Source organism: Crassostrea angulata, chromosome 7, assembly GCF_025612915.1.
Source record: "Crassostrea angulata isolate pt1a10 chromosome 7, ASM2561291v2, whole genome shotgun sequence".
NCBI classification, from domain to species: Eukaryota; Metazoa; Mollusca; class Bivalvia; order Ostreida; family Ostreidae; genus Magallana; species Magallana angulata.
Window position 1 is genome coordinate 13,759,939 of NC_069117.1, and position 27,313 is coordinate 13,787,251.

The 27,313-nt window shown below is 35.6% G+C and overlaps 1 protein-coding gene across 6 annotated transcripts; it reads left to right on the forward strand.

Moving 5' to 3' along the window:
* The first annotated feature begins 2,572 nt into the window (after positions 1-2,572).
* On the forward strand, positions 2,573-26,749 carry LOC128192381 (protein capicua homolog). Of its 6 annotated transcripts, none has more exons than XM_052864997.1 (26): positions 2,573-2,907; positions 5,885-5,979; positions 7,211-7,372; positions 7,729-9,990; positions 13,115-13,318; positions 13,671-13,822; positions 14,317-14,502; positions 14,733-14,877; positions 15,580-15,755; positions 15,886-16,150; positions 16,273-16,447; positions 16,683-16,813; positions 17,073-18,049; positions 18,445-18,621; positions 19,194-19,326; positions 19,602-19,947; positions 20,072-20,172; positions 20,347-20,484; positions 20,624-20,785; positions 20,984-21,267; positions 21,681-21,833; positions 22,175-22,296; positions 22,426-22,571; positions 22,936-23,109; positions 23,347-23,499; positions 23,783-26,749. In XM_052864997.1, the coding sequence occupies exons 2-26, from the start codon at positions 5,901-5,903 to the stop codon at positions 24,058-24,060; spliced, it is 7,281 nt and encodes a 2,426-aa protein (XP_052720957.1). In that variant the 5' UTR covers positions 2,573-2,907; positions 5,885-5,900; the 3' UTR covers positions 24,061-26,749. The 6 variants fall into 6 exon arrangements, with proteins under 6 accessions (XP_052720957.1, XP_052720954.1, XP_052720956.1 ...); XM_052864994.1 differs by having other exon boundaries at positions 2,574-2,907; positions 17,073-18,058; XM_052864996.1 differs by having other exon boundaries at positions 2,574-2,907; positions 13,118-13,318; positions 17,073-18,058.
* The last annotated feature ends 564 nt before the right edge of the window (positions 26,750-27,313 follow it).

Consider the following 27,313-nt stretch of genomic DNA (forward strand, 5'->3'; position numbering starts at 1 on the left):
TTTAAAACTTTATGGAATTTGGATTTTCATAGTATACCTCTTCACGAGCGCTTGTTTCACACAGGAGGTCTATTATCCATATATAAACATATCGTTAATAGACCTGCTGCATGTATGAAACAAGCGCCTGTGTATCTCTTGGACAAAAACACTAGTATATCGTTTGCAAAATATGTACTTCATAAATTTGACCAACTTTGACGTTCAACTTTTTTTTAGGTTATCCAAGGAGAACTTGTAGTTTTTAATAAAATCAGCATTGATATTATTTTTTCCAGCTTGCTTTTCCTTTTTGCTACTAAAATACTGCAATCTGTAGAAATACGGAACGCTACAAGCACATAATACTTTTTATAGATTATCCCTTGGATACTCAATTAGATATATAATCTTTAAAACTGACAGGAAAAATCATTAAACAACTAGTCTACATATAGACTGAATACTCAATGTATTTGTATTAACAAAAATTAAAAAAAGAAAAAAAAAGAAGCCTATTTGAAAATTGTCTTTGTTAAAATTTTATCACCCTTCCTCATAAGTTATTTATTTTAAAGGTGACGTTAAACGTAAAATTAACTTTTGGTAGCCTTACTTAATTTTATGTCCGATTGATATGCATGAACCTCCTACTACCTCCTAACCGTAACGAACAAGTTAGAACCATTTTGACAAGAGCTTGGACTTTGGGTAGTTGGTGTCAAACAGCATTGTAACGTAGTCCTGTCTATATTTCATCGATAGTCACTCATCCATTGCTCTTTGAAATCAACAAGATTTGTCTGGCTTTTGGGCTAAAACTTCGCAATCGGTGTATATTTCAGTTGAAACCAGCATCATTTTCAACTTGTTTTGACGCAAGAAATAGATAGTTACGTCCTACTGAAAGTCCAAGTCCTTGTTAAAATGGTACTACATCTAATTTCAAGAAAAGAACAACAATAATGTGAGAGTGAAATATGCGTAAAATTATAATAAATGTAAAAATCAACCAGTATTATTGCAAAACAAATTTAAGTATCGGTTAACTATAATGTGACTAAATGACATAGCTATGCCATTTAGCCATTTTTTCAAAGTCAGACCTTTTATTTTACATTATGTTGACTGAATGGAACAGCTTTATCCTATGTGGCTCCTAGAGACGCTTACTGACCGGTCAGTAAGTGCATGCGAGATTGGCCGTGGATTTCCGACGATAATGCCACAGAGACTATAAATTGTGGGGTTTTTTTAAATCATTATTGATCATGCAAAGTGGAAGCAGTCACGTAGCATCAGGGGGGGGGGGGGGCGAGGGGGGCCTGGCCCCCCCCCCCCCCCACTTTTTCTCGCAGCAACAAAGTTTTTAAAATTTACATATAGAAAATTTAATTACCATGGAGTTGCCCCCCCCCCCACTTTTTTGGGAGTATGTAAAAAATTGATATGAAATGAGGATTGAAATTGAAGTTATATACTACGCCCCCCCCCCCCCCCCCCCCCCCCCCCCCACGGATTAGGATTTTGACGATTTTGGAAAAGTTTAAATTTCCCCTTTTTTTTTTCTTTTTCTTTTTTTTTTTTTTGCTTGTCAAGATTTTTTGGATGAGTCTGCCCCCCCCCCCCCCACTTTCAAAAACGATGCTACGTGCCTGGGAAGACTCGAAAAAAGTCCATGCAGCGACAACCAATAGATATATATATATATATATATATATATATATATATATATATATATATATATATATATATATATATATATATATATATATATATATATATATAACATTGAATGCAGAAAAAGACACCCCCCCCCAAAAAAAAAAATATATAAAAAAATAAGAACATTATTACATCGCCGGTTTAAAATAAGAATTTTCAAAAAGGTGGCTCCCATCAGCCACGCATCTCCCTTCACTTGACAAGAAAAAAATAAAAATAAGAACAGTAATATTACTTCGCTAAAAATAGGAATACATACTGACAGACTGCTCAGTAAATATTTTCTATTTCTGTAGATCATATAGTTGTGCAGGTAATGCATGGTTCATTTCTATTGGTCATATAGCCAAACTAATATATAATTTGTCACTTTCCATGTTGAAAATTAAACTATTACAGAATTGAGAAAAGAAAACGTTTTTATTAGCTGTATTGTTGATGAGATGCAGCCCGAGTTTAAATAAATATCTCAGTTGTTTGTCGATGAGATAGATTTATATACAGCTGCATAGCTATATATAATTATCATAGAATTTGCATTAGCTTTAATCACGAAAAAAAATATGTGTATCTACGAATAACTGTAGATTACCATGCAATACACATAGAACAAAATTTAACATCCCCATAATCATATCTAAATTAAGTAACAGACGCAATATCGCGGCTGCAAAGAAAATAAGGCCCCTAACTAGCACACCAGAAAATAGGTCACATAGTAACTGCATACAAATAGTTGTAACGTTTACATTGCAACCCCTCATCTTGCATTTCATTGGATAAATACATAGCTGACGCAAAAAGGCGTGGCCTTATATTCCTACAGAGCCCGGCAATGTGCTTCTGTAATAAAAGGGATAACATCCAGTGTCTTTGCATGCAACTTCATAATTTAGTAAAGTATTTCAAATTATGAAATCTAGCTTAATATGCAATGGTAAAAAAGAAATGTCCGACATCGTAATATCTTTTTTTACGCTAAGCTGAAGGTAGGGAGATTTCGCAGCAAATGAATAATAGATGAGAGATTCTAGTGAGCTAGATCAACCAATCCCGTTACACTTAACTGTGAAATTTGAGCACGTGATCATTGATCATCCAATCAAAACTGGTTTTATGGAAAGGTATTTGCTCATTCACCTTTTTTAGTTGCAAGATGGGCGACTAATGGTGAAAAATAAAATGATTAAAGTCGTGTTTAAGGTAAGTTGCAACAGCCTGATTTCTGTTATTAGATTGTTTCTCTTACAGTCATGCATTAAAAACAAACAGTCCTTCAAAACAAATTCGTTTTACAAAGTATTTTGGTCTCCATTTGTTGGTTTTTATGGGCCATTGTTGTAACGTGCGGCCCCGCATCAGCTGGCTGTTGTAAGCCTAGCGTACAATCGCCTATACCAGTTTACTACGCCGTGATACGCCGACATTAAGCTTGGTATGCGGTGTAGATTCCGCCATTGTCCGTTGATTTTTTCAATGAATAGACGTTCTCCTGAAATAAATTTAAGTAAAAGTAACAAAGTACTACTTAAAAAGGACCAATGGATGGATGATAATCTTTGAAACGGAGGTAAAGGCACTATCGATAATGGAGGTCACGATGGGAAAGAATGACATATTTTGTGAAGGAAATTCCATCGATTAAAAGAGGTATTAGAGATCATTTAGATACTTTCCCCCAAACGAAACTGCTCTCATAGTAGTGCAACTTTTATTTTTTTTTGTATGAAATGCACTTACAATCGAGTCAGTTGTCATAGGATGAAAAATATAATTGGGCAAATTGAAATAAACTGGATGAACAGAAAACCAGGTAACCCTCTCACGTAGGCAGATCAAGTTATTTAGATCAATGTTGAATAGTTGAGTTTATTTTAGGAATGATTCATTTATTACTGGGTATGTGAACAGGATACTGTACATAGTATCTATAAGTCATTCAAACCACAAATTTGTTGTTACAGAGTACGATATGATTATGTAAATTGCCACTGTACATTATGTTACCCATTAAGAGAATACATGCATTGTCACAAATAGTGAAAATGCATCACGATAAATTGTTTGTAGTACAGTTCTGAACATTTGCTTATAAGTTGATAATTGTGATATATGTGTTGAAGAGCCTGTTATATATTTTGGAGTAGTTTTATAATTTTAATCGAAGAGGGAAGCATTTAAAAAAAAGAATCTTATTCCATGTGAGCTGTATGAAATGTCAACTCAAGATGTGCTGACAGTCTTTTCTCTAAATTAAGGCACTAATCCTCCATCTTCACCCACTCTTCTCCAAGATAGCGTACTAGAGTGTGATTGTTATGCAGATATTTAATCTTGCAAGATATAAAAATCTTAAATGTTTTTATAAAAAGCACATGTAGACGTAGTTTAACTCAGAATTCTTTCATTATACATGTAATCATTAAGAAATTGAAGCCTGCAATCTACCATAAAAAAAATAATGGAGGTTGATTTTTCAGAAGCTTGGCAGTGTCAGTCACCTTGTCCTACAAATGAACAATAAAGGCTTTTTATTTTTAACTTTTATTTATTACCATTCATGCACAGATCTATAGGGGTGGTCAGGAGGTCTATACCCCTCTGGAAATTTCAAATTTTATAAATTTACTTAGTAAAATTACGTAAAATAGACCGCCTTCCTCCCCGGGCAACCATAGCTATCCCTCGAACCAACCCAGAGCTTCATATTTTAAATTTCTATTGTAGACCATTTAGACTTTTGATTGGCAAATGACTGGAGTGATGAGAGATTTTAACAATTACTCTGTCTGATGCATGTAGTAGTTACCCCATATAATATTGTTGGTTATGTACAAATACCCGATGGGCTTGTTCATAATGACATGAGGGAGCGTAGCTCCCGAGTGTCGTTATGACCACGCCCATCGGGTATCTGCACATAATCAACAATATTATATTGGGTAAGTTACTTGTACCATAGTTTACGATTATTCATTTTATCTTATAAATTATTATAGTAATATCGGGAGTGCACTTGCTTCTAAATAATACCGTGCCAATGCGTTTGTCTTTATATATGTACATTGTACTTTGTGAGTTTCCAAAATGACTTTCTATCTAAGACAAAGATTAATTATTTTTTTTAAAATTCATATCCCTAATGAATAGATCGACTTCATATTGTTATATTTTTAATTCATGTTCATTTTCCGACTTATAGTATCGATATTTGCTTCAAAAAATTAAACTTATTAACACAATTTCATATGTACGAACCCTAAATTGTGCAATGCTTCTGTTTGAACAATTAAAATTACGGTAAATTTAAATTAATGAAGGTAATTATTTTTTAAAATCTTATTTGATACTCTGTATCAATAATATACATGTATGTTTTTTTTTTAAAATGTCTGAAAAAACATGTATATTGAACAAAATCAATCAATAAGCAGAAAAAAAATTATTTGAGAAATGCATGTTGCAAAACCGTGAATGGTTAATGTCAAATTTGATTGGCTACCGCTATTCACTCTGTCCACAAAACAAGTTTTCTATTCAAACGCATTCCTATCACGTGATTGACTTTCTATAAAACCTTTAAACAGGATACTCCTATTTCATTTCACATGAGTTTCTCTAGTTATCCGCACACATGGAGAGGAATACTAAAATATATAATTATAGAGTCTCTCTGACAAAGCCATTGCCGATATTTTTTTATCTCGAGCTAAAAATGAGATTTATTCGAAGAACTGAGTTAGTCGAGTCATTTATCCTTGTTGAGTTTTGGCAATTTTGATCTCAAGGAAGCACTTACTGTGGAGTATTATGGACGTGCTAAAAACAACTTTGTTGATGTTGTTTTTACTCGAGATAGAGGGCGGAGTTTAAAAAAGTGAGGGTTATGTACATATAACCCACACTTTTAACAATAGAAAACTCGCCAAGCTATGGTACAATTACTTAGATACAGACTAATCAAATGATAGTGACTGAAATATTTTTCTAATGTTATTATATACACACTGTATTTAAAAATTTAAACATAGGAAAAGTTTTTTAAATAGTTATTTCAGTTGTAAAGAATTACTTATGGTAAAATAGATTAATCCCTTTTGAAAAGAATACTGTCTCAGAAGCAAAGTTTAGTTTGATGATTTGTTAAATATAGGTGAATTTTTTCTCTTTTGTTGAATAGATTGAGGTGAGAAATCATGAGTAGACGAGGAGACACAAGACAAAAAAGAGGTCAATCTAACAGCCCTGTGCCACAAAAAGAACCAAGAGTGTCGGGTAAGTGTGTTAAAATGTTGCTGAATGTGTCGGCAGGCTATTGTGGAATTGCACATGTGCTTTAACTGTCAGGTAAATGTACAAGCTGATGCTATGGGAATCCTCTTCATCGAATTCCATCATTACATAGGCATATACACATAAAAAAAAAATCAATAGCAGTACAGTTTCGGCAAAACAGGAAGTATTATCCAAGTTGAACGCTCACTTCTTAGTCAGAGCAGGAACTATAAATATAATGGATGTTATTCTGTCCTGCAGAACTACTGTGAGGTTGTGTGAAATTATTTTTAAAACAAAGGATAAAAAAGGCATTTGAATACATACCTTTTGTGTTCATGTAGAAAGATTTGAAGTGTGTTGTATAGGATGAATTAAATCTTGAAATTTTATCATATACTGGCAATTTAAGCCCCCCCCCCCAAAAAAATCAAAAAGTTATGATATCTCAAAAAAATTTGAATTGATTTGTAATTTTCCCCGTTCTGCTCTATAACTAATCAACCATGCATAGCAATGCATACCAGTACATGAATTAAGATACAAAGCTTAATTTTTAGTTCAGATTCACTTGTCAGAAAAGCGTCAGAATTTGTTCATCAAAAAAAATTTTTAATGCAAATTTACACCTCTCATCTCTATATCTTGAAACAAACTGTTTCTTTACACTTGTGACGGTATTTACTTGTCCAACACATTCTCTTAACCTTAAGGTACTTCACTACACCTAGACTTATACTTTTTAAGCCACTACGTCACAAGATGGCGATTTAAATATTTTGTTAAACTGCTTGTATCAATCGATTCAGATCTATATTGTCATAGCTCTGTGGTTAAAACATTAGGCTTGTTAACCGCAGATCATGAGTTCGAATCTGCCTGGCACTTTTGTTTATGTTTACAGAATGAAGTTTTGAAAATATCATTTTTATCCAAAATTGCACATTTTTTCGCCTATTTGACATATATACTACTTATCCATCATGCTTTCTATTATAATCAATTAATTTCATGTTGATTTGAGAACTTATTTTAAGGTGTAGTGAGGCACTTTAATTGGAATTCAGGTCAAATTTTCTCTGCTGAAAATTAAAACTTTATGTAAGATTGGATCCTTTAAGCCTGTGTAGCTCTCCATCTGCCAGACTAGTAAATGTTATGCCTGGCTTTTTTTCTTCATGATATTAGTATTTAGAAATACATGCATGCTAGAAAATTTAAATATATTAAGGTGGAAGACAGACTAAAAAAAGAAGTGGAGGACTGCTGGAATCAAATGCTCCTCCCAGGTCAGACAACAGCGAGAAAACTCCGGATCCACCTATAGAAACGCACGAAGACAGTGACGTCAAACAGCCACCTGAGACATCAAAAAGACAGAGAAGTGCTAGAGGTACAGTCAGCAAAATGTTTAATGGGAATATTCAAACAATTTGCGAAACTTGGAATTTAGAAAATGTTATGCAATGTGCCTCAAATTAATGACAAAATTCAGTTAGAAATGTGAGGAGGCAGAGACTTTAATAAATAGCTTCTTATCATGAAGGAACAAAGAGATAATTTCTCGTTGTCATGGAAACTGTCTCTAGACAAGGATGCATTCAATTGTGTTATGCTCTTAAGAAATGGCTTTTGAAAACAAATTGACTTCCTATTTAGTTCAATAAAAAAACTTGAAATAATATGGCTGTATATATGAAGCTACAAAATAAAGCCTTTTTTTTTTATTGATGTACAAAATCATTGTAGGGCGTAGTGGCAGAGGGAAAAAATCACCACCGGAATCTCCTAAACAGGAAGACCCCCCTCCTAGAGAGCCCTCTGCTCACTCAGAACATTATACTCCCACAGTAGAGGCTTCAAGGGTAGAGGCTCCAGATTTACCTCCTCCTTTACCCCCCTCATCTTGTACCCCTAACACTGAAGGTCAAACAGGTCGTTCCTCGAGGCCTGCATCCCGCTCCTCTGTGAAAAGATCAGCAGACGCACATGAGATGGAGACTCATGAAGAAGAGAAAAAGTCAATTGCTATTCCTCCAAAGAAACGAAAAGGAAATGAGATAGAGAGGGAGCCCTCTCCCCCGTCCAAGAGACATTCCATTGATCTGAGTGAGTGGATAAATCAGAGAGTTTTGGCCAAGAGGGATGGGCTCTACCAGCCAGGTCAGATTAGTGACATTAGACAAAACAGGCACATTGGTGTATTATTTGATAGTGACAAAAATACTGTGTATTTTAATGATGTTATGGACCAGAGAGCTCAGTTTGACATTATCAGTGATCATAGTCCCATGGCTATGGTGACAAATGTTGGTAGCAAAGTGTGTGTCAGGATCATTCCTGAGGAAAACTATTACTATGAGGGTGTGATTATTGACAAAAAGTCTCAACCTGTTTCATATTATGTCCAAATTCAAGGTCACCATGAGGACAAATTCAGGGACCCCCAGTGGGTGTCGCGGGCAGTGTTAAGGCTCATTCAACCTCCATGGTATGAGGACCTTCAAAATTTACCTGAACAGCAAGAGGCACCTACTCCCCTTTCAACCATGGCCTTCCCCCTTCAACTGCAGATGCCCCATCATCAAATAGCACACCATCATTATGCTCCACAATTAGAAATAAGCCCCCCTTTGCAAGGAAGGATGGAAAGGTCCCCTTCTCTGCCACAAAGCACTAGCATAGAAAGGGGGGAGTCTTCTGAGGATGAAATGAAGAGTGAGGATATTGATTTTGATTCAGGGCTAAGTACCCCTAGATCAGGTAGTGCAACTCCAGGGTCAGGGTGTCGGTCACAAGGAGGGAGTGGGGGGAACCGTCCACCCCCAAAAAAGCGAGAATTCTCACGAAGTAGAAGTGTACAGTCATGTGAAAGCAGTAGGTCCAGTACACCAAGATCTCCAAGTTCTACGCAGAAATACAAAAAAGGGGATGTTGTGTCAACTCCAAATGGAATCCGAAAAAAGTTCAACGGTAAGCAGTGGAGAAGACTGTGTTCTAAAGAGGGTTGTACAAAAGAATCTCAAAGACGTGGATATTGTTCACGCCATTTGTCAATGAAGGGACAAAAGAACATGAGAGGAAACATGCAGCAATTCAGGAAAGGTGAACATATGGAGTGGTCTGAAAGCTCAACTCGAGAAAGCAGTGTTACTGACTTTGACCCAGAGCATCCTCAAAGGTTTGATGAAACAGAAGCAGCCAATATGTTGGTTTCCCTTGGAAATTCAAGATCTACAACTCCAGCTTTTTCTCCAACTCCCAGCAATCACCCTATTTCACCACATCCTGTGCAATCACCTAGTACAATGGGACCTAGAGGCAATCCTTTGTCTTTTGCTCCAATTTCACCTCATCCACAGACTCAAGCTTTCATGACTTCACCAACTCGGAGTTGGAGTTCAGGTACATCAAAATCAGGGAGCTCTTCATCTGAGCATGTTTCCCCAATCACTCCCAGATTCCCTCCAACTTCTCATGCACACATGTATAATGCACCTGAAATGGAGCAACTGTACCAAAAAATTGCAAATGCAAGTAATTTCAAGATTGATCCAGTGAAAGCTGGACAGGAAGGGAGCAAAGCCCAAGTGACCTTTGATACATCTACTGGTATTCTGCATGCACCACAGAGACTCCCCGCAGGGAGTGTTTCTGTTATGCCCCTGACTCAAGATATGCAGGCCAGAAAAATGACCCACAGTTTGTCCATGAGTGCTCTACCCTCGCCGAACCCCGATCGCCACAAAGAGCTCAACAACCGCACCGCAACGCCATCCTCCAGAATATCGCAATCATCAATGTCTACCTTAAAGAGTTTGATTAATTCTGCGCCTGCACCAATCAAGCCACAGACCGCTATAGTAGCTCCAGTGTCCAGTCCAGATCACATACCATCTGTCATTCAGCACCAAATTCAGCACCAAATTCCTGCACAGTCCTTACTACCCATAATGCCAGTGGCAAATGGAGGCAAAAATGAACAGCCTGCTCCAGTCAATTCTGCACCAGGTATGTTATCTTATTTTTTTTCACTTTCAAATTTAACTTGCTAGAAGTTTGTGCAGATAGTTTTCAAGGTATAGATTAGATTTTGGCATGTCCTGTAAAGACAAAGCCTAAGTTTAGGGAACATGTAAATTTATTTGGCTTTTCTATATGCACAGACAGACAGATTAACAGGTATTTTGTATATGTAATAAATGAAAGATAATGCCTCAGAAACTCTCCAACTATAATGGGATGTTCTTAAAAATTACTCTTAAACAAAGGTGTTTTGTAATTTTAGGACAAATTTTATGGTAATTTTGATTATGCCCATAAAATGAATTTTCCAAACATTTCATACCAACAGGTACATGTAGGGTATTAAACTTTTAACTTTTAAAATGAAATACCTTGGAATCGTTAGAATTTGTAGTGGCTCAATATTCGTGGTTTTTGTGGGTAGACCTCCCCCATGAATTTACATCCTTAATGAAAACAAAGTTTTCTTACTGAAACTTAAATCCAATGCATACATGAAATTACATCCCAATGATTGAGCTAAAAACACGGGCAATCCATGAAAATTGGCCCCCACAAATTTAAATGATTCCACAGAATAAAACAAATTAAATGCTGAGTTAAGAACTTATGACCCAGAATGTGTTACCAGTAAGTTTTGAAGGGGCTGAAATGTTTGATTTTCAAGTACTTCTAGTATAAAGTTCTTGCCCCAAACCATCAAATATCAATACTTACTAAAGAACAAGGAATATAAATAAAATGTCCTACAGTTTACTTTTAGAAGTTTTTTGCATCAATATGACTATTGTATAAAAGTACTACATGTACCAGGTACATGTAGTGTGCCAATTTTAAGGTAATATTTTAAAATACTACTTGTAGTAGCAGAAAATTTGTTTAGAACTTAACAGAATATTTGATTAATTTAACAAAAAAATTAAGTAAACTAGGAATGAATTTGTGTTATGGAAGGAAGGGGGAGGTCCAATTCCCAGTACTGTAGTGTAGGCGAAAAAGACATTTAATATTTGCAATCATTTTTTTAAGTTGAAAGAAAGGTAAATGCTAGCTATAGGTAAATGCGTGCAATATTTAAAGGTAAGATTGAACTGAAATCACTAGATGGGTCACATTCCAAAATTCTGATTGTATAAATTCTCCAGTTCTACATAGCACAAGTACCATGTACATGTAGTTATGTACTGGTAGTTTGAATTTCTATCTCTCGGTAATTTTAGAAAATAATAAAATAGAAAAGTATGCGTACTTGTACACCTGCAAGAGCTACTATGGCCAGGTTAAAAAAAAATTTCAATCCATCGCATGTTCATGACAAGATAAATACATGTATAATACAGTGTATATACATCACCAAGGATTTTACTTAAAATTAGTTTAGAAAAATATGTGGAGAAATATTTGATCCTTAGTTGTTTTTCTTATACCCCGGTATATTTTCATTTCATTGTGTTTTCATGATATTAAGATAAAATTTTATATATATAGAATATTAGATGCATGATGTATATTTCCAAGGATTTTACTTTAGTTGAGAAGAATGTGTTCAGAAATATTTGATCCTTAATTGTTTTTCTTGGCACTGTTATCAAGTATACCTATCGGGGTATCCTTTTTTGGTGTGCTATTTCATGTTCAATCATTAAAATCCCTCTTCCATTGCTGTAATTTAAACAGAATCCAGGTCGATAATCCAACATATAGCACAACTACGGGAGGCTTTAAAAGAGGCCAGCTCACGAGACACAAGAATTTGTTACCAATATATCTTTTTATATCCCATGAAAAGCGAAGTCTTAACAGTCACGCCGCGAATTTCAAGATGGTGTTTTATTGTTGAATTAAGAAGAAATTCAGAATACATAATTTCCTGCTTTGAAAAGTTTTAATAATAAGTAAAGCTATATGCTTCATGTTATACCTCTGAAAGTGTGAGCCAAGCAATATTGATTTTGTGGTTAATATTTTATGGTTGCCACCATACCTGCAAATATTTTATGTTCTTAATCACACATTAAGAGAAAAGGGATAAAATGTGGGTTTTTTTTCCTGGTTAAATATTCAGGCTCATGAATTTGATATAAACCAAGTAATTTAAATTGTTGATGATGCACAGGAAAAGTTATGGATTCTTTGCACAAAATCTTTTTATAAAATTGTGGTCAAAACAATTTTCATATTGAAAAAAGATAAACAGAGAAACACTGGCATCAATTGCCATGATCCAATTAGCAAAAAACAAAACAAAAAAACCCCTGTAAAACACACACTCTTTAAGAACAGAATAGTACTCTTGTGTGAGTACTGGTACACAGAACTAGAATATCTGCCCTGCTTTTAGTAACTAAATTTAGGTCAATGAGAATTTTAAAGCAAGCTTGCTTTGCTGTGAAGGTGGGGTTATTTTTTCTCAAATTAAATATTGAAACTTTCTCAGTTATCATATTGGCTGCCGGCCTGATATTTATTCCATGTTACACCTAAAAATCAAAATTTTTATTGCAATATTGTATTTGTGTTAATAGGAACCATATTTTGTCATGCTTACACTATTACAATGAAAATAAGAAAAGATAGAGCAACATTGATCAATTTACGATCAATTTACATTTTAAGATGCCGGTTATAAACTTGAAGACAAACAGTTGTTGCAAAAATTCAATAAAATAAGTCTTTGCCAACTTTGAAATGTGGAATAACTTGGTAGAACATGTACTGGTATATAGAGAGTCAGTACATCATCTATGCAGATTTCTTTTATCATAAATCTCAAATTTACAGACAGACAATTAGGGTATCAAAAATATACACTTAAATCTTAATCTTAAATCTTAAATCTAATCTTAAAGAATGCCAACTTTTTTCTTTATGTTTTAAGTTTAATTGCTACTTATTATTTTGATGTAAGATATAATTTTAATCTTCAGAAGCTTGTCTTCAAATTCATATTTATCTCTTTCAAAGGATATTTATAGTTGATTTATTTTACAATAACAGCTGTAGACTAGCCAATGATTAACTATATATATATACCCGGTAGGTGAATGTGTAAATTTCATTTTGTTGTGTTAATGTGATAATTGAGTCTGTATTTATCTCTTTTCCTCAGCAGTTAATTCCAACAAAGCTGTACCTGTCTTTCCTTGGCATGCTTTGGTCCCATTCCTGACCAATACTGGTCCTCCGACTGTCGCTCAGACTCCGCCCACTACTACTGAACAACCAATTGAAAAACAGCATCAAGCTGTCAATCCTACATCATCACCAAAAAAGGCCAGCCAATCAGAACATCGTGTCAGTGCTTCAGAAGCCCGTAAGTGTCAAATTTCGCAATTTTTTTAAAATTAGAGTCTTACTAAATGTATTTTGGATATGTGATAAGTTTGATATATGATAAGTCATAGACAATTGGTTTGTGAGATTGCTGGAAATTTTATTGAGGATTAAACTGATCTCATCACACTATGAGCAATTTCAAGATGTAAATTGAAGGAATATCTATTTTCCCCACTTAAAAAATTATGAAAATTAGATATTTTTTATCTGGTCAGCTTGACAGTTGATATTTTCCTTTTCTAGATCTCTTTTCTTACAATATAATAAGATTTGATATGATATTGAAAAAGCAACTTATTTTGTTGAGTGTTAAGGTTTGAATATTACAGCTCCTATTGATGATGAAATAGAAGATGATTACGATGATGATGTGTTTGATACCAAAGACGAACCTCAGCCTGAGCCCAAGAAAATCCCAGCAAAGAGGCGGAGCCAAAGTCTGAGTGCTCTGAAAGACAAGGAGGAGAAGAGTCCTAAAAAGGTCTTGTTAACGATTACAGAGCTTGTTAATGATTGTAGAGTGAAACAAAATTTCTTGATTTCTCTATGAAAAAAATTCAGTACTCGACAGATGCTTTTAATCTTTTTTGTGCATTTTGTGGTTTCATCAATATCAGTTGAATACAAATTGGCTTTTGTTGTCAAGTTAATTTAAAAAACCAAGTGTTCATTGAAGTATAAAAATTGATATGAAATGATTGTCCATAAATTTATAATACTCGAAACTTTGAAATTTGTTAAAACCATGAAGATACTTTACAGCCATGAATAATAATGAAACCACAGTGTGAACAGTTCCTATAACATGATGTAAAGAATTTTGTTTATCAAAATAAGACATATCCTGTTATTGCAATGTTCTGTATCTATCATTTTTTTAAAATGTTAGATACATGTACTGTTAGACATTGTGATATAGATCAGACTGAATTTTATAATATGCGATATTTCAATTTCAATTTTCACAAATTATAGTCAAAAGACAAAGACCACATAAGGAGACCCATGAATGCCTTTATGATATTCAGTAAAAGACATCGACATTTAGTTCATCAACGACACCCGAATCAAGACAACAGGACGGTTAGCAAGATTCTGGGCGAGTGGTGGTATGCCTTGGGCCCCAACGAAAAGCAGAAGTACAACGAGCTGGCCAATCAGGTGAGGGCTGAAATCACTCAGGGCCAATTTCTTCTTTTTTTAATGAAGAATGATATTTTAAATTAATGATGTATAAGCAAAATATATGAAACCAATTCTCTTTAATTTTTATTCCCATTTCAAACCACTGGAAAAAGTTATCTATTCAGAGCTTGAATTTTTCCTCCTGTTTTTTCAATCAGTATAACATTAAGTGAGAAAAACTGAATCTGTAAATCTAATTTCTGTAGGTAAAAGAGGCACATTTTAAAGCCCACCCAGACTGGAAGTGGTGCTCCAGAGACAGGAAGAAATCAGGGACCATAGCGGACAAATTAAAACAGAGAACTAGCAGCCAGCGGCTCAGCTCCACTGACGATATATTGGAAGATGCAGGTTAGTTGTAGGACATTGTGAGAATATCCCACTGGCAGTATTTCTGAAAACTTTCCTATTTATCTGTGAATTGTCTTTTATTGTCCTGATAGCTGGTTTAGCAGTTCTTGATAGATAGGCAGATACATGTATGTTGTCATCAGTTGATGTCTATTAAAAGAGGCAAAAGAGTTCAACCAACTGATAGTTCATCTGCAACCAACAATACCCATAGGTTGTATGAGAAAGTGAATTTTATTGCATACTATATACCTAACAATTTGTACCAACAGCAGAAATCATTATGGTATCTTATATCAGGATATATACCAGTGTATCCAATCAAACGGATTTGCCAACCTATCATTCTTATGTATTTATAAAAGAAAATTCTTTTATATAAGGTGTCTTTTTTTCTCTGAAAATAACAAACAAAAATTGATAAGTTTGCTATGCCCTGTGATCCAACTTTTTCCTGACTGTTTTAGTCTCTGAATCATGGAAAATATGTCCAAAAAAGCTTGTTTGAAGTTTTTTTCAACATTACACTAAGATTTCTGATCTTTGGTATTTTTGCGGGGATTAAATTTTATACTTTGCTTAAAGACTTTCTAATGTGAAAAATCTCAAAATTTAGTCCTTGTCAGATCTCTCTGCAAATAACATAATTTGACTCAGAGATGCTTCTTGTTTAATAAAAGTTAATTTTTTCTTTAATTTTAGATACAAATATGGACACAGAGGATTCTGTTTTTCTGAATCCTGAGTCATTGTTTGAGAACAGACGAGGTGGTAGATCTCAGAGCTTATCAGCTGTTCCAAGGGAAGGGGAGGGGTCAGCTTTTATGCCCCCAGGGATGAATATAAATGCAAATGATGACCAGCGAGGGTTTACAGAGGTAAACATGGGGTATTTCAATAAAAATTCTTTAACTCAACCTCAACAATGACAGATTTTTTGAAGTGATATAGAGAAATGACTTAAATGGTTATTGTTAATCATTTGTACATATACCTGTTAAATTACAGGCATTGAGAAGACAGTTAACCAATGGGCTGTCCAGCCAGAAGTCCTCTCTGTCACAACACGATACCCCCCGCTCCTCCGTGAGTCACCACTCCTCACCCCTGGCCAAATCCTCACCCCTGGCTCAACCTCCGATGGACCTCCAGCGTCGCCACTCTGTGTCTGGGGTGGAGGAGGCACACTCCAGGGCAGCCACAGGGTCTAAAGATTTAGTGGGGGATGGGGACGGCAGTGATGATGAAAAGATGGTCATTGATGAGGATAAAGGTAAGAAATCCCTCCCTGAATGTACAATTTAACATCTTTTTGCTTAATTTTCTAAATATTCTTCACTATTGAAATAGTAGCATGTTTTAAGTTTTTTTAAACAAAATGTGGCCTCCATCTAGGTGCTGGTGACAGGAGTGATCAGGAGGGAAAGAGTTTGATCTGCCATGAACAGGTATCTGACAGTGAGACAGACTCGCAGACAGAGGAAGATGTTCCCATGGAGAGCAAGATCAACAAGGCCTTTCCCCAGCAACGATTCTCCCCCTCAAACCAACCAACAGACGTAGCATTCAGGTAGGTCCAGTCAGGGCTAATTGCAGTGAATGTCATTGTAGATAAGAACTGTATCATAATAGCATAAAATACATGATAGTGTGAAAAGAATGTGTAATTTGTTTCCTTAAATTTCTTATCATAAACAGTAACAAAGATATCTGCAATGATTTATAACATTCCATCCATGAACTGAATTTTTTATCCAAGAATTGCATCTTGTTGCTTTGCTAGTCAATATGAATATTCATTACAGACCAACCCCAATAAAGAAATTACCTGAGGGTCAGCCCAAGGTGGTTCAGTCCTCTCTCCCGGGAGCAGGGCTTGATTTAGTTGAACTCATTCCAAGGCCTTCAAGTGTGGGCTCGGGTTTTCAACCCAAAGGTCAGTTTATTACCAATCCACAGCTTAATCCACTGTAATGATAAATGTGGTTGCTGATTTGAGAAAGAAACAATACTAACCTCTTTGTAGAGATATGCAATCCAACCCTTCTCAAAGTCTGTGTTGTTTTGGATTATCAAATTCTGTATCTAACAGGGTATTTTTTTCTGAAGGTTAAAACAAAAATTTGAGAAACAGAAAGATACTTTGATGGGCTGTCAAAAATACCATGGTGTTAAGATATTTGTTTGTAACTTAGGTGCTGTGTTCCGAGCAAAGACAGCCCACTCAAGAATGGCCTCAACAGGAAGCGTGTTGGAGGGGTCACATCCCAAGCATGACAACACCCCAAGGCTGTGTCAACAACCCCCGGTCAAAATGGGCAACATGAAAATACACAACATTACAATGACCACACAGGACCAACAGCTTATTGTGTCCACCACTACAGAAACCATGATCGGAAAACAGAATGGCAAAGGGCAGGTGATCGGGAAGGCTACAAAGTCCAAGCAGAGAAACAATTCTCAACAAGTGCCCATTCAGCCCGCAGTTACTCCACCTTCCCAATACCAGTCAAAACCGGTTACTTCTAGTAATGTGCAGCTAATCGCCCCAAATCAGACAATTGCAACAAATGTAGTACAGAACAGTATGGTGATGTCGACCTTCTCCACAATGGGCAAACCAATCACTACACCTGTGCCCATTGCTTCAAAGCCCATTGTTTCCATGCAGCAGGCACATATTGCAGCAACCACAACACTTAAAGCAGGAGTTCCAAACATTCAGCCCATTCAATCCGGTTCAAACAATGGTGTGAAAGGGATGAGCACATTTGTACTGCAAAACATTCCAGCTTCTCAGTATGCCATTTTAAATCCCCAGAACCTTGGGAGCCCAGTTGCTGTCTCCAAGGCCTTATCTACAAGTGTGTCCACCATCCAAACAAATCAAGTCTCGGGAGGATTCATCACAACATTAAGGAACATTGCACCACCCCAAAACCACCAGTCACAACCTCAGCCCACACCCACAACTATATACACTAATTTGGTCCAAATCAAATCAACCAATCAAACAGCAGCCACACCCTCTGTGCTGAATGCTGTCACATCTCAGCCAGCAAGCCTTCAGCCAACACAGATTCAATACATTCTTCCTTCAGTCCGATTAGAAACTCCCAATGGGGGCAAAGTACAGAATCTTCTGCAGATGGCCTTACCAGGGGGACAGGTACAACAGGTTTGTAATTTATTAAAATTTGAAATGGGACATTTCTACTTTGAATGTAGTGCAGATAGAAAGTAGATTCTGCTTTTCTTTCAATTCTTACTTTCTCAAATTTTCATATCTTCGATTCATTTCATAATTCCATTCTTCTAGAATATTTATTGAATATTTGCTTTCGATATCTCAAGGTAAAAATGTTTTTTTTAAAAAATGATTTTGAATGATTTTTATTGACAAGATGGATTCAAAGAATTTAACAAAGATTTTAGCAAATGTTCAGTATATTTCATTGAGCTCGTCTTTAATAATTAACAAAAAATCATCATATCAAAAATAACAGTTATAGCTTTGTAGGGCTTTCATCCTATCATCTTACATCTTTTCATTTTGACCTCTAGTTGGCCTTTGGTGGTAACCAATCACAGGCTCCCTTACATTCTCCACTTCCACCCCAGATGCAACAGCAACATTATCCGCAATTACAGCCCTCTCCTCAGCCAGTTCAAACTGGACAAAAGATCCAGCTTGCTCCGGCTGGATCAGGAATCAAGATAAGCCCACTGAAATTTGTTCAGGTACAAACATGAGTTTATACCTGAGGCAGATGACAATTTGATTTTAAAATGGGGGAATGGGTCAAAAGTTCAGGGATTAATAATGAATCTGTAAATGATTTTGGTACTGTTCCTGGAAAAGGTGCCTGTATTATAAAATTATTTTCCTGGGATTTGTCTTTCCTAGGAAGAAATCTACATGTCTGTGCCAAATCATGTTTCTTATGAATCATCTATCCTAGGCAGAAAAACATATGTCTATCTCAATTTATTTTTTCCTTGAATCATATTTCCTATAAAATACTTCAATTAAATAGTAAACCTTCTTGAATAAATTGCTTTTTTAAATGTATTAAGTAGTGGTATCTACTAATAATTAAAGTTGATTGCAGATTATTTAATTAGTGTGTCAGTAATATCACACTGGTGCTTTAGCAAAGAAATTAAAATACCGGTAATTTCATTCTCACTTTCCATTTTCATCATTGTACACATTGTAAGTAAAGAAAAATGTTAACAATGAAATAAATACTTTTCTATACAGTAAGCCTGATATGACGTTGAACAGAAATATAAAAATGTTTTTTTTCCAGGGGCAGACAAATCTTCTCCAGCCCCAGCAGCAACATCAGCAGCAAATTGTGTTGAATGCGACCAAACAGCAGGGGCTGCCAGTAACGGTCGCCCAATACCAGATCGTCAACCAACCCTCCCCCCTCCCCGCAGGTCAGTGACATCATTGACAGAAAGTCATCACTTGACATTGTATGGGTGTATAATGAATCTTATCTTTAGATTATTTGTCGTCAGTACATGTACATGTGAGACCTTGATCTTTAAAAGTCATAGACCTTATAAGTCTAAGGGATTTAGGTACAGTTTTAAACAACTTATTTTTCTGGTTAATATAACATTTTCAGAAGTAAAAGCAACACCTTATTATTAAAGGACATTAACTTTCATTTACTTGCTTTTGTGATAATTATAAATAAAATTTCCAGGAGTGCTAGCAACATCACAGCTACCCACTGTAACAATAGCCCAGCCTATTGTATCTCTCGGAGCATATCAACAGCAGCAGCAGACCATCACCCAGCTACAGGGCCAGGCGACCAGCGGCACAATCACACAGCTTCAGGTCCACCCCCAGACTCCCACCCACATACCCACGGGGGCCCCTCATACCCCCACACAGGTGGCCAGTCCCGGACAGATCACACAAATACAACAAGTCGCACAAGTACAGCAAGCCAAACAGTACCCGGTCAGTCAGGTGTTGACCCCCGGGGGACAGTATCAGGCCATTGGTCAGCAACAGAGGTTCCAGTTTCTGCCAACTCAGCAAAAGTAAGGAACATCAGTTTACATGTTTATCATAATAGGAAATCTTCCAAAAAATCTGCCTGTACAGGGAGTGTCAGTGAATCTTTCCCATAGATTTTTGAGTAAGAAATGAATATTCTTTTTTTAGGGTGATGGTCCCCCAGTCCATGCCTATAGGGACAGTTGCCTCTCCCTCCCCAGCTGTGTCCCCTGCCTACATACAGACATATGTGGGATCCATTCAACAAAGTAAGGCTACTAATTAAGGCTCATAAAAAAGCTCATAGAAACATGTTAAAATAAAAAAAAGATAACTGCACAACTCTGCAAGGACTTTTTTGTTAACTTCATCATACCACTGTTAACAAGTTATTGAGGGTAAGGGATTTTCACAATGTTTTCATGTTAACCCTGATGTTGTAGATAACCAGGGAGGTGTGCAGCAGGTGCTGATTCAGCCCAATGCAGTGAGGTCCCCGGCAGCTAGCCCAGGGCTAGGACAGAGCATGTCACAGCAGCAAACCATCACCACAAACCAGGGCAAATTTGTCTACTATTCAGGTAATGTTAAAAAAAGAACTTCTCAACTCTTGTACTAGTACTTGACAGTGCATATACATGTTTTTATATTGTTTATTTTGAATTAATACACTTTGGGTAAACCAAGGGAAAATTGAATCATGGTTGTTTCATCTTGTAGCACCAAGCCCCACCCCTAAAGCTTCTGGAACTACAACAGAGAAGAGTGACATAGGTTATGTTTCGGGAAATAATCAAAACGCCAGGCCTTTGAAAGTCAAAGCTGCCATTGCTAATATTCCTGTGGCCACTGAAAGTTTTCCATCCACTCCAACCTCTCAAGGTAGATACTTACCTGTGTAATCAAAAACTTGTGCCTTTGAATTAAGGAATATGGACAGTGGTCACTCACCCCTTTCTCAAAAAATGCAAATAGACATTTATGAATATGTCTTTAACCATTAAAATTGAAGTAAACAATTTTCATTGCTGGGTTGAACTCTCCTGGTAAAGATTTTTTCCTCTTTTTTTACTTGGAAAGGTTTGAGAAATTCCACAAGTCTTACCCATAATGCAGCTACCACACCGAAGGCCCCGAGTCCCCAACCAGCCTACAGGAGTCCACAGGCAATGATTGGCCAGCACAAGCCACAGAGGCCCTCCCCCCTGGTGCTGGACCATTCTGCTATGGCTGATGCTGCAGACCCAAAGACGGACGAGGAGAGGAAAGATGAGGCGGACACTCGTCAAGAGAGGGCGTGTAAGGGGCGGAAATACAAGGAAATGGTGGAAACGGGGGCGGTCACCCCCAGGAAAGAGAGGAAGGTCTGTATTCTAAGTGCTGGTTGGACATTGATTAAGGGAGACTATGTTTATAATTGAAAGATATTGTCATGGTTTAATTTTGAAATGTTTAGGTCTGTACCTCAAGTGCTATTTGACAGTTATATAGGGAGGCTTTCTTTTAAGAATTAAAATAAATTGTCCTAGTTAAAATTGTTTTTGATCAAAGAATTTACTGCCATTATGAAAGTCGTTAATCAATGAATTTAACATTCATACTGTAACAAAATTGTGTATTAATTCTTTAAATACATTGAAATTAAAAAACAGTATAAAATGTTACAATATAAAAATGGTTAAATTTCAAAGGTGTTTACGGTACACAAATTATAGGTACAGATAGAAATACATTAAAAATAAACTTTCAGAAATTAAATTTTTGTTTACCATTGTAGTCTTCAAAAGGAAGTTCTGGACCTGACTCTAGTGAAGAGAAATCGCCTCAGTTTACCCAGCCCCAGAAGTCTCCCAAACAGACCATACAGGAGCCTAGCATGCCTGCCCCAGCCTCAGCCACTGCTGTGGGGACCCCTCTCAGTCCTAGACCTGTAAGTACAGGGAGGGATGAAGTTGGCCTATTCATTCAAATTCTAGATTATGGTCAGGTCAGTGAATATTTACTCTGACCTACTTAAAAGATGCACAGTTTTTGATACTTTCATTGTTGTTATCAAAAACCTTGGTATATTTTTCTCTTTGACCAGAAATGAAAATAAGTCAATAAATAATCAAAATTTGAACAGAAAAGAAGAGATAAAAAGTGTTGTACAATTTATGGTTTGATTCTCCTCATCTTTGTTGGAGTTATTTTTCTTGGAATAGGAAATTGTATTCAGTAAAATTTTGTTTGTTAAGTCTATGTGATATTCAAAGATCCATTGCTTTTTAGAAACACAAGCCTCCACCCCTACCAGTGTCCTTAGCCCAGAATTCTTCTGTTCCCTGCCAGAGTCCAGCCCAGAGTCCCAAAAAAGTGACTTTTAAGAAAAAATGTGAAGATGGAATGCAAAAGTAGGTTACTTGATGTATAATATGCATGTACATGCATTGCATGCACATTATATGCTCTTGTGATGGAATACCATAAAGGTTTCTCTAAGGTTTCTGTTACATTTACAAAAGAATATTTATCTAATGCAGAGTGCTACAGAAGGTAGATTTTGAGCAGAAGTTTGACCAGCTACCCCAGTTTATTCCAGAAGAGACCAACATGGCTTCCCCTCTCCCTCAGAGTCCTCGAGCCATCATCAGCAACTACAGACGCAAGAGGAAAGTCTCCTCCTTAGGTCAGTACTGATTCTCAGATAGCAAGGTTCAAATCTAGCAAACAAATCAAAATGTCAGTAGTTTGTTGGATTTAGAAAGAGGATGGGAGAACAACAAAGTTCTTGGAATACATTGATTGTTAAAATATTGGTTTAATCTGCAAGCACAAAAGAGGACAATGATTTCAGAAAAGATTATTGAGTATTTCTTAGCAATGCAGGAAAAGATTTTTTTGGGGGGATTGGTTATACAAGTATATGGAAAATCATCAATTATCAGTATTATAATGTTGCATTTTACATTAATAATTGCATAGATGGCAGAGAAGGCTTCTGAAATAATTTTAATGTGTATAATACATGTTCATGTATTTTATTATTTCAGCCACTGGAGAATTAACCCCAAGGGAATCAGAGATGGAGATTTCGCCAAGCCCGAGCTACAAGAAGTCCAGTGAATCAGAGGCTAACACACCACGCACGCCCCATAGTGCCCATTTTGAGGACAATATGTTCTTTGGCAAAAATTTTGAAATTGAAAAAATGACACTTCCTGCAGGTAATGAAGTTATCTTCTGTCTAGTTATATTTATAAAGAAGATTTGAACGAAAGATTTTCTCGTTTTGATTTTTTATGCAAGTGGGGGGTTTATAAAGAAGATTTTGAACGAAAGATTTTCTCTTGTTTTGATTTTTTATGCAGGGGGAGGGGTAAAAGACAGTTTCTATTATACTATCCCAGCATTAATTAGATTGTGATTTTATTGCAAAATATTCTGTAACTGTTGGTTTACAGATTTTAAAGATGATTTTGGAGAAGGAAGCATTCCATGTTCTCCGCGCACACCCAGTTCTCCCGCTGGTCAGTTTTCTTCCCTTCGTCGGATCTTGGATCAGAGACGCCAGCTTGTCATGCAGCTTTTTGAACAATATGGATTATTTCCTTCTGGTAAAACTTACTCAAGTTTGAAGTGTGGAGTTATTATACAACATAATAAACATAAACTTTGTATTTTGTGGTCATTAGTACATACATACTAAAATTATGCAAAAGTATATATTTTTTTTAACCGGAATAAACAAAGGTTTGGGATTTGGGGTTTTGGGGTTTTATTTTTTACAAGCAATACTAAAAATCATTATATATAAATATATATCTGTATTTGAAAAGTAACCAGGCTTGTTTGTGCATACACTTTTATAAATTTGAATTTTATCCTTACTTTTTGTAGCCCAAGACACAGCAAATTTTCAGACAGAGCATGCAGCTGTTTTTCCCTCCAAAGTTTGTCTACAGCTAAAGATTCGAGAAGTCCGTCAGAAAATGATGGCTCAGTCTGCAGCTGCTGAGAAGGCTACCCATCCTTCACCTGGAGCTAGTGGAGACTCTGGTCAAAGGTCATCTGATGCAGCATCCTGTTCAGAGCCCTCTGGTGGGGGAGACAGTCGAGAATCAGGGGGATTTAATTCATTGTCCTTACCTTCGCACTCTGAGGGTAATATGGAATAAAAGTGCTACTGGAGAAAAGGAAACTGATTCCTTGTGTAAATATTTGCCAAGATACATGTATATCACAGTACGTCCCATTTCCCTTTGTAAAACAAGTGCAAATGTCTCTGTGTTAATGAATATATTATATAGATTAGTTTACTTGATCAGAGGTGAATATACGTAATTTTTGTGGCAAAATTTGGTGAAGTAAATTGAAGTGTTTTAGCTGTATAGATGATAGACTATTCGAAAAAACAAACATATCCATTTGGTGTGTGATGAGCTATATTGGTCCAAGGTGCAGGAAATGTAATGGACTATTAGAAAATGGCTAGAAGAAGTGCCAAAGGGAGAAGACAATACCAGCAGATATAATCTGCCATATAAAAGAGAAACAGAGAGGGCAGGCCCTCATATTGTTTTAAAGATTTTGGATTTTATGTTAACAGCTTGTTTTATTCTTTCTGTGATGCAAGCACAGCGTACAGTTCTAGAGGAGATTATATATATTTACATTGTTAGAGATATCAACACTGATTATTAGAGTTGTTTGTTATTTACTGAGTTCCGTTTTTGTCTCTTAGCTGTTTTAGCTTCAAGTTGTTTCCCTTTATTTGACAACCCTGTTGTCTTGATTTTTATGTTTAGCTTCTTATTTTGTGTTTTGTACAGATGTATTTTGATCAAAGAGTTCAATATATTTCCATTTTATTTTTTTCCCCTGTTTTTGTTTTAAACATAAATCTGTATGAGAGTGTTGTGTGCTAGTGTTTGTTTATGTGTTTAAAACACCAGTCTTGTTAAGTTCGAAACCAGTACTGAATACTATTGTCAAAATCGTCACCTGGAAACCAATGTGTAATGGCAGGAAGGAAGTGCTGTTAGAGACCATCATATTACCGTTAATTATATCGTTGTCAGTCAGTTTCAAATTAGAGTCAGAAACAAGCAGTTTATTATTCATCCAGCCATGCAGTGCTTGTGAATTAAATAATATTTATTTAATTGCTATTAAATGGATGAAGTTAAATGTAGTTATTCCATTTTTTTTGTAAATTAAATAATTTTTAATGCCATTACCATAAATTGATGAAGATAAATTTAGTACAATGTACATATAATTCCGTTTTTAGGAATGTTAAAGAACATGCATTTCCTTAATATATTCAGATTTCTCACAGAATCTTGCTTATTTCCTAGTGTTTTTGTTTGAAAGGTTGAATAGTAAAACACAGTTATGGAAATGATATGCATTGATGAGACTGACAGTATGATTAAGTCTAGAATATGTTTGATGTTGTTGTTAAGATTGAGACTATGGAAAATGGCAGTTTAAATGTATACAACATTTACAAGTATTTTGTCAATGCGATGAAATACTGCGGTTTCATCAATATTCCATGAACACCAGTTTACAGAAGTTTCGAGTAGACTCATAAAATCAAATCTTGTTCAAAGTAAAAAATGTGACAAAATATAAAATGGCTAGAAGCATTGTTCACTAGTTTGTCGATGTTCACAATAATTGATGAAACAACAGTACATGTAGTGAAATGTTAAGAATTATTGTACTTGAGAACAGATTTTGTTTCAATTATTAGTAAATTAGTGAATTTCATTGGCCTTTGAACAAAATTTATCTATAAAGGCTAAATGTTCTCATGGAATAGGGGCTAACTGTTAGGATTCAGCAAGTTTAATTGTTTACAAGCTGAACCTGATTAATTGATTCAGTGATAAATTGAGGCCCCCTACAAGTTGGTAAACAAAGGTGTGAGAGAAGATGAGGTCCAGTTAGAGAATTTCATGTTGTGTAAACATTTGCACTTCCACAACATATGGGCATTTCATTTAAGCATATTGGGCAAACAAAATTTAATTACTTGTATAAATCTTTTGAATTTGATCACGTTTTCAGATATTTATTCAAAATTTTCCATTTAAGACTACCGTTATTCACTACTAAAATTTGACAAATTGTAAAACAAATCATTTTCTTTTTATTTACCTTTTTTCTCTAAAAAATTAATAATTGCTATGAATTGCTCCAAATTAAGTTTTTTCTACTGCTCCTGGATTTTTCTGACATAGAAAAGCAAGGAGCTATTTGCAGACCATAGTATATAAACTGTATAATTGTGAATATTTCAACTTTAGTTATTTGTACACATTATCTATATACTTGTATAATTAGTCTTCTAGTTTAATTAATACACAGGGTAAGACTAATTATTAATGCTTTCTCCTCTGTTATTGCATTTACATGTATGTGTATTAGAATCTCTTTCATTTTTCTACTGATTTTATCTGTGGCTTATGATGTTATTATAATATGAAACTGAATAATTTCAGTGATTTCTTTACAAGATTTGTAGAGGTTATATTACTTTTAGCCTCCCTATTTCAATTTATAAAATTTCACTTTACTAATACCGAAAAAATTATTTGAGGTCACAAGAATTATTCCTAGTTCTGAAGCAAAGAACCAAATTGTCACAACACTATTTTTTAAAACAAGGTTGTTAATTCTTTCTTTGTACAAAAAGCAAATCACAGTTGAGAAAATCAAGTGTCTTCTTCAATGGAAATGTCCATGTATATATTCAAATTGATTGTGGTCTTTTGTTGAACATAGCACATATGTTATTGTTAAAAGAAAATGTGATTTGTTCTACAGTTACAAATTAAATGTCACTGTAAATGTCAAGTTGTTTGTTATGAGTATTTTTCATATACTTGTGATATGCCAATTTTCCACACCTCAATGGGTGGTGGTTGTGCCAATTTTCCACACCTCAATGGGTGGTGGTTGTGGTGTGGGTAGAAGGTGGGGGCCTTCTGGTCAAAGTTTATGCCTTTAACAACCAATAACATTCAACGGAGATGAAAAGCCTCTATGTGGGGTACTAGTGCCAATCTAGAAGTTTTATAAACATTGGTAGATGACATGAGTTATAGCTTGGTTACAAAAAGTTACAACATTGATTGCTTCATAACCATCTACGACGGGCTTGTAAAAAAAATTGTTCAATTCGTGTTCAGTGGTCATATATATCCTCTATTGTCATATAAATTTTATTTCGGTTTGAATTAATTTTCATAACGATACATAGAAAATTGTCTACTATGCTCCCTTTGATGAAATATGACTTCGCGTTGCCCCTGTCAGTGGATATGTAAATCAGTACGCCAAGTATATGATCATAAGACATTAGACATAGTACATGTACAGTATTTGTACACTGGTACATTAGGCATGGCACATGTACAG

What these genes read in the sequence shown, in the direction of transcription:
- LOC128192381 (XM_052864994.1), top strand. Translation starts at nt 5,901, where the DNA reads ATGAGTAGACGAGGAGACACAAGACAAAAAAGAGGTCAATCTAACAGC. An exon ending in AAGACAGAGAAGTGCTAGAG is followed by an intron (nt 7,373 to 7,728) that starts GTACAGTCAGCA and finishes AAATCATTGTAG; the next exon opens with GGCGTAGTGGCAGAGGGAAA. An exon ending in AAAAATGACACTTCCTGCAG is followed by an intron (nt 23,110 to 23,346) that starts GTAATGAAGTTA and finishes GTTGGTTTACAG; the next exon opens with ATTTTAAAGATGATTTTGGA.